General features: G+C 47.8%; 1 protein-coding gene and 1 long non-coding RNA gene across 4 annotated transcripts in view; one reads left to right on the top strand and one right to left on the bottom strand.

Moving 5' to 3' along the window:
- LOC147022363 (1-acylglycerol-3-phosphate O-acyltransferase ABHD5-like) overlaps nucleotides 1–17,358 on the bottom strand; it is a 71,546-nt gene that overhangs the window by 52,883 nt on the left and 1,305 nt on the right. For 2 of the 3 annotated variants that reach the window (XM_085893200.1, XM_085893201.1), the window contains exon 1: nucleotides 4,480–4,600. The exons of the other annotated variant lie outside the window; for it this stretch is intronic. In XM_085893200.1, the coding sequence (XP_085749326.1) occupies nucleotides 4,480–4,505 (26 nt within the window). In that variant the 5' untranslated portion in view covers nucleotides 4,506–4,600. Of the gene's footprint in view, nucleotides 1–4,479; nucleotides 4,601–17,358 lie in introns of those variants that run through there. 3 annotated transcript variants of the gene reach the window in all.
- LOC147022364 (uncharacterized) lies at nucleotides 4,833–17,298 on the top strand. The gene is made up of 2 exons (XR_015061202.1): nucleotides 4,833–5,189; nucleotides 17,062–17,298. It is a non-coding gene; the product is annotated as an uncharacterized LOC147022364 (long non-coding RNA).

Below are 17,358 nucleotides of genomic sequence, written 5' to 3'. Positions count from 1 at the left end.
GTGTCTGTGTGTGTCTGTGTGTGTCTGTGTGTGTCTGTGTGTGTCTGTGTGTGTCTGTGTGTGTCTGTGTGTGTCTGTGTGTGTCTGTGTGTGTCTGTGTGTGTCTGTGTGTGTCTGTGTGTGTCTCCTCTATAACTCCAAAACTATGAAACCTTGCAGCCTGAAACTTTGCGTGCATGCCAACAAAACTCCGAGGATGTGCAAGAGTGAAAATTGGGTGTTTGGGTTAATTATAACACTCCTTGGGTACATGGCAATGCTTATAAATGTCCGGAGACGTCAGTGTTCGTGTCTTTATTTCATTTTCGCACGTAAAATCACTGAAAGAATCTCTTAAACTAAGCAGAATTACAAAATTTAAGCTCCAGAATCGAACTTACAAGCAGTTCCGACTCCTAAAGAAAAAGTGTTCATTTGTCCAATTCGAACAAATTTGACATTTTGAGTGTCTCCCGGAGGTATATGTTGAATATGACAGTTCGGTGATTGATAATCGCGTGCCAGCGAGCCGTTTATCGACCGTATTGTTGGGGTGCTTAAGCCAGCACTCAGGGGTCACTCGCAAACATTATTAGCCACATGTTGTTCTGCGGTGCAAGAGGCGGTGTCTGGCTCGCTGAAAATGTGAAATTTTATTTACCATGAAGTTTCCCTTATACAACACATCTTCCATGATACGACCCATCACTTTGGCATAAATACAAATAAAAATTAAACGCTTCATTTTAAAAAGTTTTTTCAATAATTTTGCTTGGCGCATGTTTAAGTTTCAATGGCGATACCACGGTTCTATACTGGGGGTAGGAAGGCAAAATAAATTATTTGATAACGATGAGAAAAAAAATATTTTCAGTTATAAAATAATGAATCGCCACAGCACGGAGGGAAAGCCGAGAGGTACGCATGCTTGCTCTGTGTCACCTGGATTGGAATCCCGACACAGCTATAAACTGTCATCCTGGTGTTCCAAGGGCAGGGTGATTCATCAATGTGTGTGCGCGTCTCTCAGATGGATGATAAACTGGGAGTCACATCTGCCAGAATCCTTCACCCCTCTGCCTTCCTCACCCCTCCCTCTTTCCAACCCCAACTTCTCCCCCCCCCCCTCTCTGACCCCACCCCCTTTCCTCTTCCCTCCCTCTATCTCTCCCACCCCTCCCCCTGCTCCCCAACCTTCCCTCTCTGCTGAAGGGACTAGCATGTACGAATCAGATAGGGAGTGAGCTGACCAATGGGGCGCAAAGGTCGCTGCATGCACGAGCATGCATACAGGCAGACCTTTGTCAGGAAGATAGCGTTGGTTTTAAATGCTCATGCCCAAGTCTCAAAATATCTGTGTGTGTGTGTGTGTGTGTGTGTGTGTGTGTGTGTGTGTGTGTGTGTGTGTGTGTGTGTGTGTGTGTGTGTGTGTGTGTGTGTGTGTGTGTGTGTGTGTGTGTCGATTGGTATCTACATATGCGAGTTTCAGAGTGTTGAATGGAGTCCTCACAGGGTGGGCTCAAAGTATCCACCTTTATTTCAGTAAGGGATTACGAGGTCTCCTCTTGCAGCCACGCTCACCATAATTACAGGCAATCAGGCCTGCGCAGCATTGTTATACATGACTAAGCATGCTGGGATAGAATTTGCTTAATTAATACATGGGCCACACTTGTGTGGATGCCGTTGCTCTCAACATACTTGGTGTCCCTCATTTACCCAGGTGTTTCCATTTTTCCACTAGTATATCTGCATGTGTGTGTGTGTTCAAATTTCATCCTGCAACCTACATTATAAGGAAATGGACATCCATCATTCAGCACACACTTGTGTGAGACTTAATGGTGAGGATGATAATGAAATCCGCTCATACAGGATAACTCAAAAGGTTGACACCGAGATGAACGAGTGTATTTTCAGCAAAAAAAAAAAAAAGTACATTGGACTCGAATGAGCTACAGCTTGGCAAGCCTTGTGTATTTACAGCAAAATCACAGCGCTTAAGTCAAATTATCTCAACAACTGCTTGAAAAAAAAAACCGATGTAAATATAATTACACTCAATTAACCTGTTTTACACTTCAGCTCAGTGAAGAAACTTTTTGGCCACCCTGTATATTTTTGGGCCACCTTTGCAAGTAGTATTAGAGGTTACCGTTTCATGAACTCATATGCAGGTGATACACCTGTACTCTTCAAGAGACATGCACACACCTGTACTCTTCAAGAGATGCACACACCTGTAGTCTTCAAGAGCATCGAGGGTGCTTGCAAAGAAAGCCACCACGAACAAGTCACCATTCGGTATCGGGGTGCCATTAGTTATGGCACAAACAGGTCGCGATTCCGTATCGGGGTGCTATCGGTTCATGGCACTAATATTTAATTTGTTCAGGGTGCGTGACAAACAGCCCACTATTTTGAAAGACGCCGTGGGATCTTGAACATCCACCAAACCCAACGTCCCTCCAAGAGACGGCGTGCTCATCAACGTAACGTCCCGTGTGCGAAACACCAGGGTGGCAGTTTACGGTCAGGTTTGGAATCAAACCCAGACTACACGACTCCGAAGGCGCCGCCTCTGAACTATTGCAACAGGCCCTTGCGTTAAAGCGGATGTTGGAGAAAGATGATCCAGGGTGTTGAAAGCACAAGTTGGCATCAGACACACAATGATAAGGATTCCTCGATGACAAACACACAACATGTTTTTCATTGACACTGGAAGTTGATATTCCACAAATTGAAGCGAGATGCAGAGTTGAAGCTGCTGAGGGAAGGGCAGTGGTGTGGATAAATAACACCCTTTCAATTGCAGGACACGCCATAAAGGGTGGGACATCTTTGTGGCACGCATGATGTCATGGAGCCGAGTGGCACGCTCGAGCTTTATATCAGCACGAAGAGCGCCATCAAGGTCTCGATAAACGGGTCACGAGTTCAACGTCAATAACGTGTTGCCCTCGTCGTGCCACATGGCTCGATTCATGATGAAGTGTTTGACAGAATCGTGTTTTGGGTCTTAATGGGAAGGTCACAGATTCAGCAAACGGCCGAAAACACCCCACTCTCACTCAAAAGAGGCCGGTGTCCTGAGTGTCCCGGAAAGATGGGGTTAAACGTGTCGAGGGACACAACACAAACCTTCAAAAACTCACAACATGAGACTTTGGCACAAAAGTGGGGTCAATGTCTTTGCAAGCACACGAGTCATTGTATAAACAGAAAACAACACAATGAACAAGGGCCCATAATCTTTATGCCCCCATAATGGACGTGGAAAATATGAACCAGGAGAACCACACTCCGGCACCCTATTTACACATAGCAACCACAAAATGGAGGATTAGCACTGTGTTTGAAATGTCTCGACTGATCACAATGCTATAATCCTTAATGTGTAACCTCACATGCCAGGGAGTAATCGTAAGATGAGAACAAAGGCGACCAGAAATAAATAGAGGCTTGGGGGGGGGGGGGGGGTTGAGGGGAGAGGGCAAGGACACAATAATGTGAGAACTAACATGCCGATGGTGATGACATGAGTGTGACCATCTGGCTAAGGAAGGTACAATCACCATGGAAACCAAACAAGCTAAGGAAGGTGCTGTCATCATGGTATATGAACAGTTCAGAGAGGGTATCATGTACGTGGGAACCAAATGGGTGTGGGTGTGTGTACGTGTGTTTATGTACCGTGTATGTGTGTGTACGTGTGTGTGTTTATGTACCATGTGTGTGTGTGTGTGTACGTGTGTGTGCGTGTGCGTACGTGTGTGTGCGTGTGTGTACATGTGTGTGTGTCGGTGTGTACATGTGTGTGTGTCGGTGTGTGTGTGTGTGTGTCTCGGTGTGTGTGTCGGTGTGTGTGTCGGTGTGTGTGTCGGTGTGTGTGTGTGTCGGTGTGTGTGTGTGTCGGTGTGTGTGTGTGTGTCGGTGTGTGTGTCGGTGTGTGTGTGTGTCGGTGTGTGTGTCGGTGTGTGTGTCGGTGTGTGTGTGTGTGTGTGTGTGTGTGTGTGTGTGTGTGTGTGTGTGTGTGTGTGTGTGTATCATAATCATGGAAAACCAAAGAGTTAGGGATGTGATTACCACCATATGATCACCACAATCACCATGAGCAGCAGCAGCGCACCCACACACACACACACACACACACACACACACACACACACACACACACACACACACACAACACAAACACACACACACACACGGTACACGTCACACACACGCACAAACATACACGGTACACACAAATAAGGTACATAAACACACAAATACACGGTACATAAACACACACCCACAAACATACACGGTACACATACACGGTACACACACACACAAACAAGGTACACACACGGTACATACACACTACACGGTAATATCGCTCTGTTTATGGTTCTTATAATATTCATACTAACAGTAGTTATTATGGATGAGATGAGATAAGATGAGATGAGATGAGATAAGATAAGAACCAAAAATGGGAAATTCACTCACGACTCATCTTCCTCCTCGCCGGCCATCGCACTCTCCTGTTATGTTCACTCGCGAGATCACATCAGGGCGATCATATAACGTGATGACGTCAGATACTAGGTTAACCGGGAAGTGACGCAAGCACGTAGAGCGACCACACGCTGAGCATGATCCTTTCTCTCATCCGTGGAACCCCTTTCATCAATGACCAATATAGTGTTTCTACTCCATACAGTACAATATAAGGATATTTAAGTTTTTAAAAAAGAATGTAATCAGGAAATTACCGAATCGTTTTCTTTGTCTGAACCAGTGGTTTCCGTGATCATACACCTCACGGTGTGTGCTGTCCATGACAGTGTAGTTAAAAAGAGTGCTTGGGGTTTTTATTTATTTATTTTTGCTTTTCTGTCTGTGACGTCACTTGTAGTTTCTTTCTATTCGTTGTGTGCAGTGAATTTAACATTCACCGATTTGTCATGAATATACGATGCACGTAAATCGTTGCGATTAAATAAAACATTTAAATCAAAGAAAGAGGTGAGCTGAGAAACCGCCGATGAAACCGAAAAGTCGGTGTTGACGCAATGGACGTGCCAGTCGTGCCAGGCAAGGCTGCGGTGCCGTGCCATTTAGTCACAGATCAAGGAACCAACTCCAAGTCCGTGCTGTGCCCGAACTGCGGCCTGCTGGTGTTACGTCCGGGCCTCGCTCGGCTCACGACCCGCCAGGTAGCTTGGACACCTTCGGCCGTGACATCTCATGGCACTTCGATAAGATCGCGACGAACCGCACGAACTCGGTTTGTTTTATCGGTTTGTGACGTTCAGTTGGCGCGTTTTTTAAAGGGATTCCTTCCTTTGAAACCCCGGCGGACATTGTTCTGTTTTCTATGCTCCACAATGAATCAATGAAGGTTACTAGTTACTCCACATGACACGTCCAAGAGAAGTTATCTCTTCTGAAACGATTCAATACAATGAATGAAACGTTAACATGGCGAACCCTTTATCAGAGGACAATGTGTCCACCATGACGTTGTGCTGGAAAGAGGTGGTTTGACTCATGTTCACCGTGGTTTGATCCTCGGTCCAGTTAGGCGGTGTATTGCCATGAGTGCGCTGCATCATTAGGCCGGAAATTAATCTGTGCTGCACGTTGGTGAGGTGGCGGGTGGGGGCAGTGGTTAGGTGGGGGCAGTGGGGAGGTGGCGGGTGCGGGCAGTGGTGAGGTGGCGGGTGCGGGCAGTGGTTAGGTGGGGGCAGTGGGGAGGTGGCGGGTGCGGGCAGTGGGGAGGTGGCGGGTGCGGGCAGTGGTGAGGTGGCGGGTGCGGGCAGTGGTGAGGTGGCGGGTGGGGGCAGTGGTGAGGTGGCGGGTGGGGGCAGTGGTGCGGAGGAGGGTGGGGGCAGTGGTGAGGTGGCGGGTGCGGGCAGTGGTGAGGTGGCGGGTGCGGGCAGTGGTGAGGTGGCGGGTGCGGGCAGTGGTGAGGTGGCGGGTGGGGGCAGTGGCGGGTGGGGGCAGTGGTGAGGTGGCGGGTGCGGGCAGTGGTGAGGTGGCGGGTGCGGGCAGTGGTGAGGTGGCGGGTGCGGGCAGTGGTGAGGTGGCGGGTGCGGGCAGTGGTGAGGTGGCGGGTGCGGGCAGTGGTGAGGTGGCGGGTGGGGGCAGTGGTGAGGTGGCGGGTGCGGGCAGTGGTGAGGTGGCCGGTGCGGGCAGTGGTGAGGGAGCGGGTGCAGGCAGTGGTGAGGTGGCGGATGCAGGCAGTGGTGAGGTGGCGGGTGGGGGCAGTGGTGAGGTGGCGGGTGGGGGCAGTGGTGCGGAGGAGGGTGGGGGCAGTGGTGAGGTGGCGGGTGCGGGCAGTGGTGAGGTGGCGGGTGGGGGCAGTGGTGAGGTGGCGGGTGCGGGCAGTGATGAGGTGGCGGGTGCGGGCAGTGGTGAGGGAGCGGGTGCAGGCAGTGGTGAGGTGGCGGATGCAGGCAGTGGTGAGGTGGCGGATGCAGGCAGTGGTGAGGTGGCGGGTGCGGGCAGTGGTGAGGGAGCGGGTGCAGGCAGTGGTGAGGTGGCGGGTGCGGGCAGAGGTTAGGTGGGGGCAGTGGGGAGGTGGCGGGTGCGGGCAGTGGTGAGGTGGCGGGTGCGGGCAGTGGTGAGGTGGCGGGTGCGGGCAGTGGTGAGGTGGCGGGTGCGGGCAGTGGTGAGGTGGCGGGTGCGGGCAGTGGTGAGGTGGCGGGTGGGGGCAGTGGTGAGGTGGCGGGTGCGGGCAGTGGTGAGGTGGCGGGTGCGGGCAGTGGTGAGGTGGCGGGTGCGGGCAGTGGTGAGGGAGCGGGTGCAGGCAGTGGTGAGGTGGCGGATGCAGGCAGTGGTGAGGTGGCGGATGCAGGCAGTGGTGAGGTGGCGGATGCAGGCAGTGGTGAGGTGGCGGGTGCGGGCAGTGGTGAGGGAGCGGGTGCAGGCAGTGGTGAGGTGGCGGATGCAGGCAGTGGTGAGGTGGCGGGTGCAGTCAGTGATGAGGTGGCAGTGCAGGCAGTGGTGAGGGAGTGGGTGCAGGCAGCGGCGGAGGTGCATCCATCAAAAATTGGTAGACATGAGGTATGGGAGACAGTTTTTGTGGATGATGAGACGATTAAATATGTAGATTCTTCATTCTGCAGGAAGGATTGTAGACTGAGGATTCTGTGTAGTTTTGAAGGACCAGGAGTTAGGGACGTTGAAGGAAGGGTAATCGATATTGTATCGGGTCATGACAGGAATATGTTGGTTGTGGTTCACCTTGGTGCAAATGATGGAGGGAAAGTTTACGAAGAGGTTTTGAAAAGTAGATCCAGGATATTGGGTAAGTGGCTGAAAGCAAAGGGTTGTGACGTCATGGTTTCTAGGATCCTCCCAAGATTAGGAAACAATGTAGAAATTATGATCAGAGTGATAGACATCAACCAATGGCTGGAAGAATGGTGTGGGGAGGAAGGTTTTACATTTAGGAAGCAGTGGGAATCATTTAGGAGACAAAGGGAGTGTTTCCGGAATGATGGCCTTGTGTTAAATAGAAAGGGGGCAGCAAGGTTTGCAGTGAGAATTGAGGAAGGAATTCAGGCTTTTTTTTAGGTCAGCGGAGGGTGGGGAAGGTATGTATGAAGTAATTGTGATCAGTAAGGTCAGGCAGGAAAACAGAATTTCAGGAAGGGAAAGTTAAATATATTCGATACCAATGCCAAAAGTTTAAATAATAAGATGGAAGAGCTTGAAGCCAAAGTAGATAGTGAGTAGTACGATAAAGTTGTAGTAAGCGAGACATGGTTTGAGGAGAGTAACTGGAGGACAGGATTAGAAGGCTACAAGGTGTATCAGTGTGATAGGAAGGAGAGAATAGGAGGAAGAGCAGCAATCTGGGTGAAGGACAGCATTGCATCAAGAGAAAGGGGTGACATTAAGGAAGGAATAAATGTTAAGGATTCTGTATGTGTGGAGATTAGAGATTGTAAAAACAGTGAGATACTGGTGGGATGCTTTTATAGGGCTCGGGGTGTGAAGGAAGAGGAGGAAGGAGGAGTACATGAAGAATTCAAAAGGGCATGTGGTAATGGAAGAGTATTGATTATGGGGGATTTTAACTTGTCAGGGATAGATTGGGTCCAGGAACAGGGAAAGGGCAGAGTGGATGAGGATTTCCTAATTTTAGTCCAGGATTGCTTTTTAACCCAGTTTGGAGATAAGCCCACGAGGGGGAGTGCAGTGTTCGACCTCCTTTTAAGTAACAATCCCAATATGGTGGAGGTTGGGGAGAATTAAGGAGCAAGTGACCATAACATTGTGTGTGCAAAGATTCTGTTGAGGGTTCGAGTTCAGGATAGTAGGGTAAGGCTATTAGATTTCAGGAAGGCAAACGTTGAGGGTACGAGGAGAGAGTTGGGTGATGTAGATTGGGAGACACGAACAACAGGACAATCAGCATCAGAGAAATGGGAAACCTTGAAGGACCAAATGTGTAGAGTGCAGAGTCGGTACATTAAAATGAGGTGTAAAACTATAAGTTGAAAGAGACCAAGGTTGTTGATCAGTGAGATAAGGAACACTATTAAGGAGAAGCAAAAGGTATTTATTACATTTAAAATAACAGGACTGGAGTTAGATTTATATCATTATCGAAGTAAACAGAGGAAAGTGAAGAAAATAACTCGGCAAGCCAACACAGAGTATGAGAAGGACATGGCTAAGAATATTAAACATAATAACAAAGCTTTCATTAAGTATATATTATCAGGGGAAAAGAACAGGTGAGGACAAGTGTGGACCCATTGAGGAATAGCACTGGGAGAGTGGTTATTGATGAAAGTGAGGTGGCAGGCTTATTAAACAGGTATTTTTCTTCAAATTTTACACAAGAACAGACAGGAGCATTGCCAATAGCTGAGAGTATCAATCGAGGAGGTGAGGAAGGGCTTTTACAGATCCAGTTTGGAGTGCAGGAAGTAAAGCAACAACTCGGTAATCGAAGAGAAGATAAGGCTCCGGGTCCAGAAAAAAAAACCGATAGTGTTGAGAGAGGTGGCTGAGCAGGTAAACGAGATGTTAACGGATATTTTCAATTGCTCACTGGAGGCAGGACAGGAACTGGTGGATTGGAGAGTAACAAATGTAACACCATTATTTAATAAAGGATCCAGAGAAGAATTGGGAAACGATAGACCTGTTAGTTTGACTTCATTTGTGGGGAAGGTGTTGGAGACATTAATTAGAGACCAGATGAGGAACCATTTAAACAAATACAAACTAATTAAAGGTAGTCAACTTGGGTTTACCAAAGGTAGTTCCTGTTCAGGTCAGATTCGATCTGTGACCTGCTACAGGTACCATGTAAACCTGTACTAACCTGTTCCATGGTCGGGTTGTCGGCGACTAAACCGTCTCCCCCACCAGGTTTTCTGGTGAGGAGGGTGTTTGGATATGGACACCCAGCAGGATTAAAAACAAAACCTGTCAAAGGGCGGAGGAGCTCCTTGTGAGCCAACGGCCATCCATATCTAGTGCCCAACTGTGTCTGCGGACGTCCTCCTGCAGTTGGGTTCCTTCTTATTAGGAGGTTGGTGGCAGGATTTGCACTCCGGCCACCGTAAAACGCTTCATTCCGCAAAACGCAAAAAAATCTGAAAACCCACTCTGTGGGAGTACCTCCTGTGCAGCTTCCCTTCGCAGGGCAGCTCACCGGATGACGGGATTGGGGCAAAGCCTTCGGGACCCCCAATCTTTGATAGGAGGGAAACCACAGGGTAACATCCCTGGGTCAGATTGCGGGAGAGTGTGTCGGAGTGGTGCTGAGGTGTCGTCCACCAGACGGCGGTCTCCTTGGGTTAACCTGAGGCGGTCCCTTCGGGTGGGTGCCTGCAATGTCATATCCCTAAGAGAGGATGATCACCTGTCTCTGTTATCATCTGAGCTCAAGCGTTTGGACATCGGGATTGCAGCTCTCTCTGAGGTTCGGAGACCGGATTGCGGCGAGATAATGGTGGGTGGTTACACCTACTATTGGTCTGGTCGCTCTGATGGTTACCATACCCAAGGAGTTGCTGTAGCTGTGTCCAATAAGCTGACCCCAATGATAATTGAGGTAACACCGGTCAACGAGCGTATTATGAGATTAAGGATTCGTCACTCCTTAGGTGTCATTTCTCTGGTCTCTATTTATGCTCTGACTGAGGCGAGTGATCTCACCGTGAAGGACACATTCTACGCCACACTCGAGTCTGTGGTTGATCAGTGCCCCAGACGAGGTACACTTCTAGTCTTGGGGGATTTCAATGCATCGACTGGAACTGATAGGGACGGTTATGAGGTGTGTGTTGGTCCCCATGGGTCAGGAACTATGAACCAGAATAGCACTAAGTTCCTTGACTTTGCAAGAAGTCATGGACTTAGGGTGGCTGGTTCATGGTTTCAGCGCCCACAGGCTCATCGCTGGACTTGGTATTCCAACGCTGGCGGTGTGGCAAAGGAGATTGACCATGTCCTCATTGACGGTCGTTGGAGGATGATCCAGAACTGCAGGGTCTACCAGAGTGCTCAGTCCCTCAATACTGACCACAGGCTTGTTGTAGCAACTCTAAAGCTGCACCTTAAATCCTGGAGAATGGTACCATCCCAGCCTAGGCTGGATGTTGCCAAGCTCAGGGATGAGAGAGTAGCTGAGGAGTTTGCGAACAGGCTGAGTGGACACTTGGGGGGTCTGGGTGCTTTGGGGGGTCCTGAAGAGTTGTGGAGCACCTTCAAGACCACCGTCCTTGATGTTGCCGGTGGATGCCTTGGAGTTCACCGCAGGGCAAAGAAGAATTTTGTCTCTCAAGGGACACTGGATACCATTGACCAGAGTCGCAGGGCCAGGCTGAATGGCAGAGCTGAGCTGTTCAGGGAGCTGAGGCGTAAAACTGTACGTGCACTGAGGGTGGACAAGGAGGCCTATGTGCGAGGAATCTGTGAGGGGGTAGAGCATCACCTGTGGACAGGTGATTCTCGTCCCGCTTACAGGGGAATTAGCGCATTACGTTCATCCAAGCCCATCCCTCGGAGCACTGCAGTTCGAGCAGAGAGTGGTAGGCTCTTGACAGAGGAGTCTGAAGTGAAGGCCCGCTGGGCCGGTTACTTTGAGCGGTTGTACCAGGCTGATCCCCCAGCTGTCGAGTTGGACGTCAAGGGTGTTACAATCCCTGTTGCTGACCCTCGAATCAACTGTGGTCCACCATCGCTTGTGGAAACACGGGCTGCGGTGAACCAGTTGAAACGGGGCAAAGCTCCAGGGATCTGTGGCATCCATGCCGAACTTCTCAAGGCTGGTGGAAATGCTGCACTCGTGTCGTTGCATGCAGTTTTGTGCTCTGCCTGGAACACAGGCATCATCCCAACTGACTGGAAGAGGGGCCTTGTTGTCCCTCTCTGGAAAGGGAAGGGTGATCGCCAAGACTGCAACAACTACTGAGGGGTGACGCTGCTCTCAGTGCCAGGCAAGGTCTTTGCTCGGATAATTCTTTATAGGGTTCGCCACCATCTGCTTGAGCACCAGCGTCCAAAGCAGTCAGGCTTTACACCAAAGAGGTCAACGATTGACCGTATCCTTGCACTTCGTGTCCTCACCGAACGCAGACGAGAGTTTCGGCAGGGGCTGCTTGCAGCCTATGTTGATCTCTGTAAAGCGTTCGATTCAGTGAATCGGGATGTCCTCTGGAGGATTCTTGGTCTTCGTGGGGTGCCACCGAAACTGATCGATCTGATGTCTGAACTCTACTCTGGTACTGAGAGTGCTGTGAAGTGTGGTGGTACCATCTCTGACTTATTTCCAGTTGTTACTGGAGTTCGTCAGGGATGTGTACTTGCCCCCACACTTTTCAGCACTTGTATGGACTGGATTTTTGGGAGGATGTCGGAGAGATCAAGTTGCGGTGCATCGTTTGGCAATGTCAAGATCTCGGACCTTGATTTTTCAGATGATGCAGTCATCTTTGCGGAGACTTTAGACATCCTCTTGGGGGCCCTCGAGGTGCTGAATGAGGAGTCGGAGCCGTTGGGATTACGGATTTCTTGGGTCAAAACTAAGATCCAGGCTTTCGGTGACATCTTGGATGCTGCTGTCCTGTCTGTGTCTGTTTGTGGTGAGGATGTTGAGGTCGTGGATAGATTCACTTACCTTGGCAGTGATATTCATGTCTCCGCAGGTTGTGAGCCGGAGGTCAATAGACATCTGGGTCGGGCCTGGGGAGTCATGGATTCACTGGATCAAGGGGTGTGGCGCTGCCGGTACCTGTGCGGGAGGACGAAAGTCCGAGTCTTCAGGTCCTTGGTACTTCCATTCTTGCTCTATGGGTGCGAGACTTGGACTTTGACCAAGGATCTGAGACGGAGACTTAATTCCTTTGGTACCAGGTCTCTTCGGAGAATCCTTGGCTATCGCTGGTCTGATTTTGTTTCCAACGAGCGGTTGCTGAGAGAGACTCGGATGAGATTTGTTACCTGCATAGTCCGTGAGCGTCAGCTGCGGCTGTATGGACATGTGGCTCGTTTTCCTGATGCTGATCCTGCTCACCAGATTCTCTCAGCCAGGGAGTCTCATGAGTGGAGGAGGCCAGTGGGCCGACCACGTGCCTCATGGTTGCAGCAGGTTGACCATCATCTCAAGGAGATGGGGATGGGCCTGGCATCTGCCTGGGGGATGGCCAGACGGAGGCCCCTGGAGTACCGGCGGAAAGTGGACGCAGCGACGCGCTGTTCTGGCACATGCTCCCATACCTGACCTGAGTTCCTGTTGAAAAAATCGTTTGGAGTTCTATGAAGCAGTGTCTGATTGGGTGGATGAGGGAAAGGTAGTGGACATAGTATATCTCGACTTTAATGAGGCATTTGATAAGGTATCACATCGGAGGTTGTTTGCCAAAGTTAGGGCTTGTGGAATGGTTGGTCAGGTCGCTAATTGGATTGCAAAATGGCTTAGTGGTAGGAAGCAAAGAGTGGCTGTGAGTGGGAGGATGTCTTGCTGGGAGGATGTAAGTGGCGGGGTACCTCAGGGATCAATACTCGGACCATTACTAAACATTATTTACATCAATGATTTGGACAACGGGGTGAAGAGTAAGCTTTCCAAATTTGCGGATGACACAAAGCTTGGAGGTGAGGTGGATAGAAGAGGGGGTGGTGATCAGATACAACAAAGTATTGATATTTGTACAGATTGGGTAAAAGATTGGCAGATGTAATTTAACCTGAACAAGTGTGAGGTGTTGGAGATGGGAAAGAACAATGGAAATGGAGATTACAGGATGGAAGGGGTAATGTTGGAGCGTGTCACACAGGAGAAGGATCTGGGGGTGGTAATAGATATGGGAGGTAAGCAGGTAGCACAGTGCCAGTCAGCTATAGGTAAAGCAGAGTGTTTTAGGTTGTATCTGGAGGGGGATCAATTATAAATCAAAAGAGGTGGTGTTAACATTGTACAGGAATTTAGTGAGGGCCACATCTAGAATATTGTGTGCAGTTTTGGTCACCACAATTCAGGAAGGATATCGATGCCATGAAGAGGGTTCAGCGTAGGACTACTGGATTGATTCCGGGCCGATCTCGACTCAGCTATGAGGAGCGGCTGAAGGAAGGCTTTATACACTAGAAAGGAGGCGGTTACGAGGAGATATGATGGAGATGTTAAGATAATGAAAGGTATTGATAAAATAAGTGAAGATGAATTATTCAACAGAGTTGACAGTGATAAAACCAGGGGCCATAGACTGAGAGTAAAGGAGAGTTAAGACGGTGGTAAGGAAGAGGACTTTTTACTCAGAGAGTTGTTAATGCATGGAATGGTCTCCCTGGAAAGGAAGTGGCAGCAGAAAAAGTCAATAAGTTTAAATTAGAATTAGATAGGAACCTGGAAGTTATGGAGATGGAGGGGTATGGGGATGTTGACAGGACTTTTAGGTAGCTTGAGCATTGATGGGTGATTGTGTGCGTGTGTATGGAGTGCTGTTGGTGGGGGTCTTGTCAAGGGGGGTTGTTGATGTGTTTTCTTTATTTATGTGGACACAATGCATTTATAAAAAACAAAATAGATCTGGTTTTGATAAATTAGTGTGGTGTTGATGTGACACATGCATGATGGGCTGAATGGCCTCCACCTCCATCTAATTTCCTTGTGCCAATCCACAACTGTCGAAATGACATACGCATGGTAAACGAGGCCTTTTGTGCATGAGCTGTTTGTGTGTTTTCAGTGACTCGGTTCGGCTGGACGGTTCGGTTCACCTTCATAGTGCATTTCCTGAATGAAAATCAGACTCTCAGAAATATAGGAATACAGTACAAGGAATATCCTTGATTGAGAGTTGTGATAGGTTCGTACCATTTACTGTTAGTACATTCTAGCATTGCCGTGGATACAACGCACACTCATGGACACACACACACACACACACACACACACACACACACACACACACACACACACACACACACACACACACACACACACACGTGTACAGTTCAACTTTTGCCAATAGATGCAAAAATCAAGAATAATTTCTCTTGGGGCCCCAGAACCAAACAAATAACATATTTATAACATCCATCAAAGCTTCCGGAGAGCTCCCCAACATGATTAATAGTAAATGAACTTACCCCGTACATGCACAACCCCAATTATTGTCCGTCCCATCGATGTTCAGAAGAACCTAATCCAGATACACAGTCCATGTACTCGTAGCGATCTGTCAGGGCGGGTTGGGGAACACGTGTGTGTGTGTGTGTGTGTGTGTGTGTGTGTGTGTGTGTGTGTGTGTGTGTGTGTGTGTGTGTGTGTGTGTGTGTAAATATGTATAGATATTATGGTGTGGGAATGATTTTTCGGGGTTAATAAACGCTTAATATGGCGTATTTATTTCCATAATGAGTGGTAAGAATTAGCATAAAGTAATTAAATGTGATTTTGATATGTTGATAATGTGTAGTTAGAAATGTCAGACCCGTGTGTGTGTGTGTGTATGTGTGTGTGTGTGTGTGTGTGTGTGTGTGTGTGTGTGTGTGTGTGTGTGTGTGTGTGTGTGTAAAATTCCTCATTTCTGTAACCCTTTATTTGATGTCCTTATCCTCCGTTTTTGTCTAAATGACCCCTTTTTGCACCACATCAGGCCATTTGCGCAAATCTCGGTGGCAAAAGTTGTCGTCCTTCTGACATTGTCTCCATCAGCCTTGGTGTGCATGGTGCCTCAACCATGGCTCAAAGGGGGGAAAAGCATAAGCCCCGCCCACCAGTCGGGGTATGAACCAATGGGAGAGAGGAGGGGCATAAATTGTCAATGTTGGCGGGCCCAGCTTTAATGTTGGGGGGGCATCATAGATCAGGTTCCAGATCCTAAAACCACCAAGCTAGAAGCTGCATTCTGGAGGGAACGAAAAAGGGAGTGAAGCCACACGCTGCCGCTGTCACGCCCACCCCATTGGGACATGTCCCTCACCCCTTGCTGCCAGCTGCACCAGGTGTTCACTTTACAAGCAACTTACTGGGTTTGGCCCAGAACTCTGTTCTCTCTTAACTTTCCCTTGTCTTCTATCAAGTGTCTGAATCCTTAAACTAGAGGGGGAGCACTCGGTAGAGTGCAAAACCTCCACTGCCAATACTGCTGGGTCACTTAAGTGAACCTGATATCCTATTCATTGTAGGTCAAAACGGATCAGACTCTATTGAACCACAATTGAATAAACTAAACTGGATCGACATGCATGTAGAAATGCCAAAAAAAATTAAATCGAAATTTTTTTGAAAAAAGTTGCAAAATTTGTTTTTTTTTCTCTCTAACAATTTATTTTTTTTGGGGGGGGGGTGGAAATCACTTAAAACATGTAGAAATGCAAAAAAAAAAAAATTCAAATTTTTTCAAATAAAATCGAAATTTTTTTGAAAAAAAGTTGCAAAATTGTTTTTTTTTCTCTAACAAATTTATTTTTTTTTGGTTGGAAATCACTTAAAACATGTAGAAATGCAAAATCAAAAATTCAAATATTTTTTCAAAATGGCCACCATAGTGGCCATATTGGACTTTGCACCAAGTCCAAAATCTAATGGCATGATCTTTGGACCATACCTAATCCCTCCCCACCAAGTTTTGTCGAAATCCGTCGAGGAGTTTTTCCGTAATACTGTTCACAAACAAACAAACAGACAGGGGTGAAAACAGTAACCTCCGTCCATCTTCGATGGCGGAGGTTAATAATAGGATAATTAAGGATCTGCTGTCGCTTGGTTTTGTGGGTGCCGATGCCAGTAAAGGGATAACTTGGGGTTCGAGGTTTAGATTGGATCCATTGTTTATTGCTTCTTGAACATTCCTGAACCTTTTGCTTTTGTTAAATCAATACAATTTACAAACCTGACATGGTCTCTGGGTGAATTTTGTTCATTCTGACAGTTTTGTCTGGTGGCTCTAAATCCTGTTAAAGGTAAATTGGTCCAGAAGTTTGCTTCACGTGGTCATGGTTCGCTCGGCCCTGGTAAGATCTCTCACGTGATTGCCTATCAGCGTGGCACTCGCTCACTTTAAAGACCTCAATCTGTACGGTAACACGGCTCTGGACATGGCGTAACGGCAGGAGGTCCCTGAAACAGGTGGCTGTCGCTCGCAGATGTTTTGACATGATGCACTGGATTCGAACCACGCAACTGGGATGATCTGTTGATTTTATATATATATATATATATATATATATATATATATATATATATATATATATATATATATATATATATATATATATATATATATATATATATATTAGCCTCTTTTATGTTATCATTTGTGCATTGCTTTTTGTGTTTACAGGTTTCCTACAATTACCATGTTCTTATTACAAATATATCAATATCTTTGGAACAGGCCACGGATTTAAAGAGTCGACTAACATGACACCTACCAGCAAGAGTAGTTGGGTAATATGGGTGGTGTGTTTGGTTACTCAACTAAGAAATGATCCTGGCTCTGACCCTTACGTATTGTTATAGAAGTGACTTCCTGGTTGATTCATGTTCTCACTTCACCACAATGACATGATAACAAATATTCAATTTTGTCCTTTCTTTGACATGTTTAGATGTCCCTGCCTTGCGTGTACCATAAGAAGGCAGTGCCTGAAGCTAAGGAGCCACAGACAGAGACACTGGAGCACCATTGGGTCGTGGAGGATATGTATACATTTGAAAACGTCGGCTTCACAAAAACCACAAATGGAGCTGCATTTGGTTCAGAACCCGTGCTCCGCTACTTGGCTTGTGCAGATTGTGAGATCGGGCCCATTGGCTGGCATTCCCCCTCCATCGTACCACACAAATTTTATGTGGCCTTGAATCGGGTTAAGCATGAATAAAGGCTTTATGACATGTGGTGGGTC

Source organism: Eptatretus burgeri, chromosome 8 (genome assembly GCF_056783735.1).
Source record: "Eptatretus burgeri isolate ZD-2024b chromosome 8, Ebu_testis_v1, whole genome shotgun sequence".
In the NCBI taxonomy this organism is placed as follows: Eukaryota; Metazoa; Chordata; class Myxini; order Myxiniformes; family Myxinidae; genus Eptatretus; species Eptatretus burgeri.
This window is presented reverse-complemented; position numbering and strand designations above follow the sequence as displayed.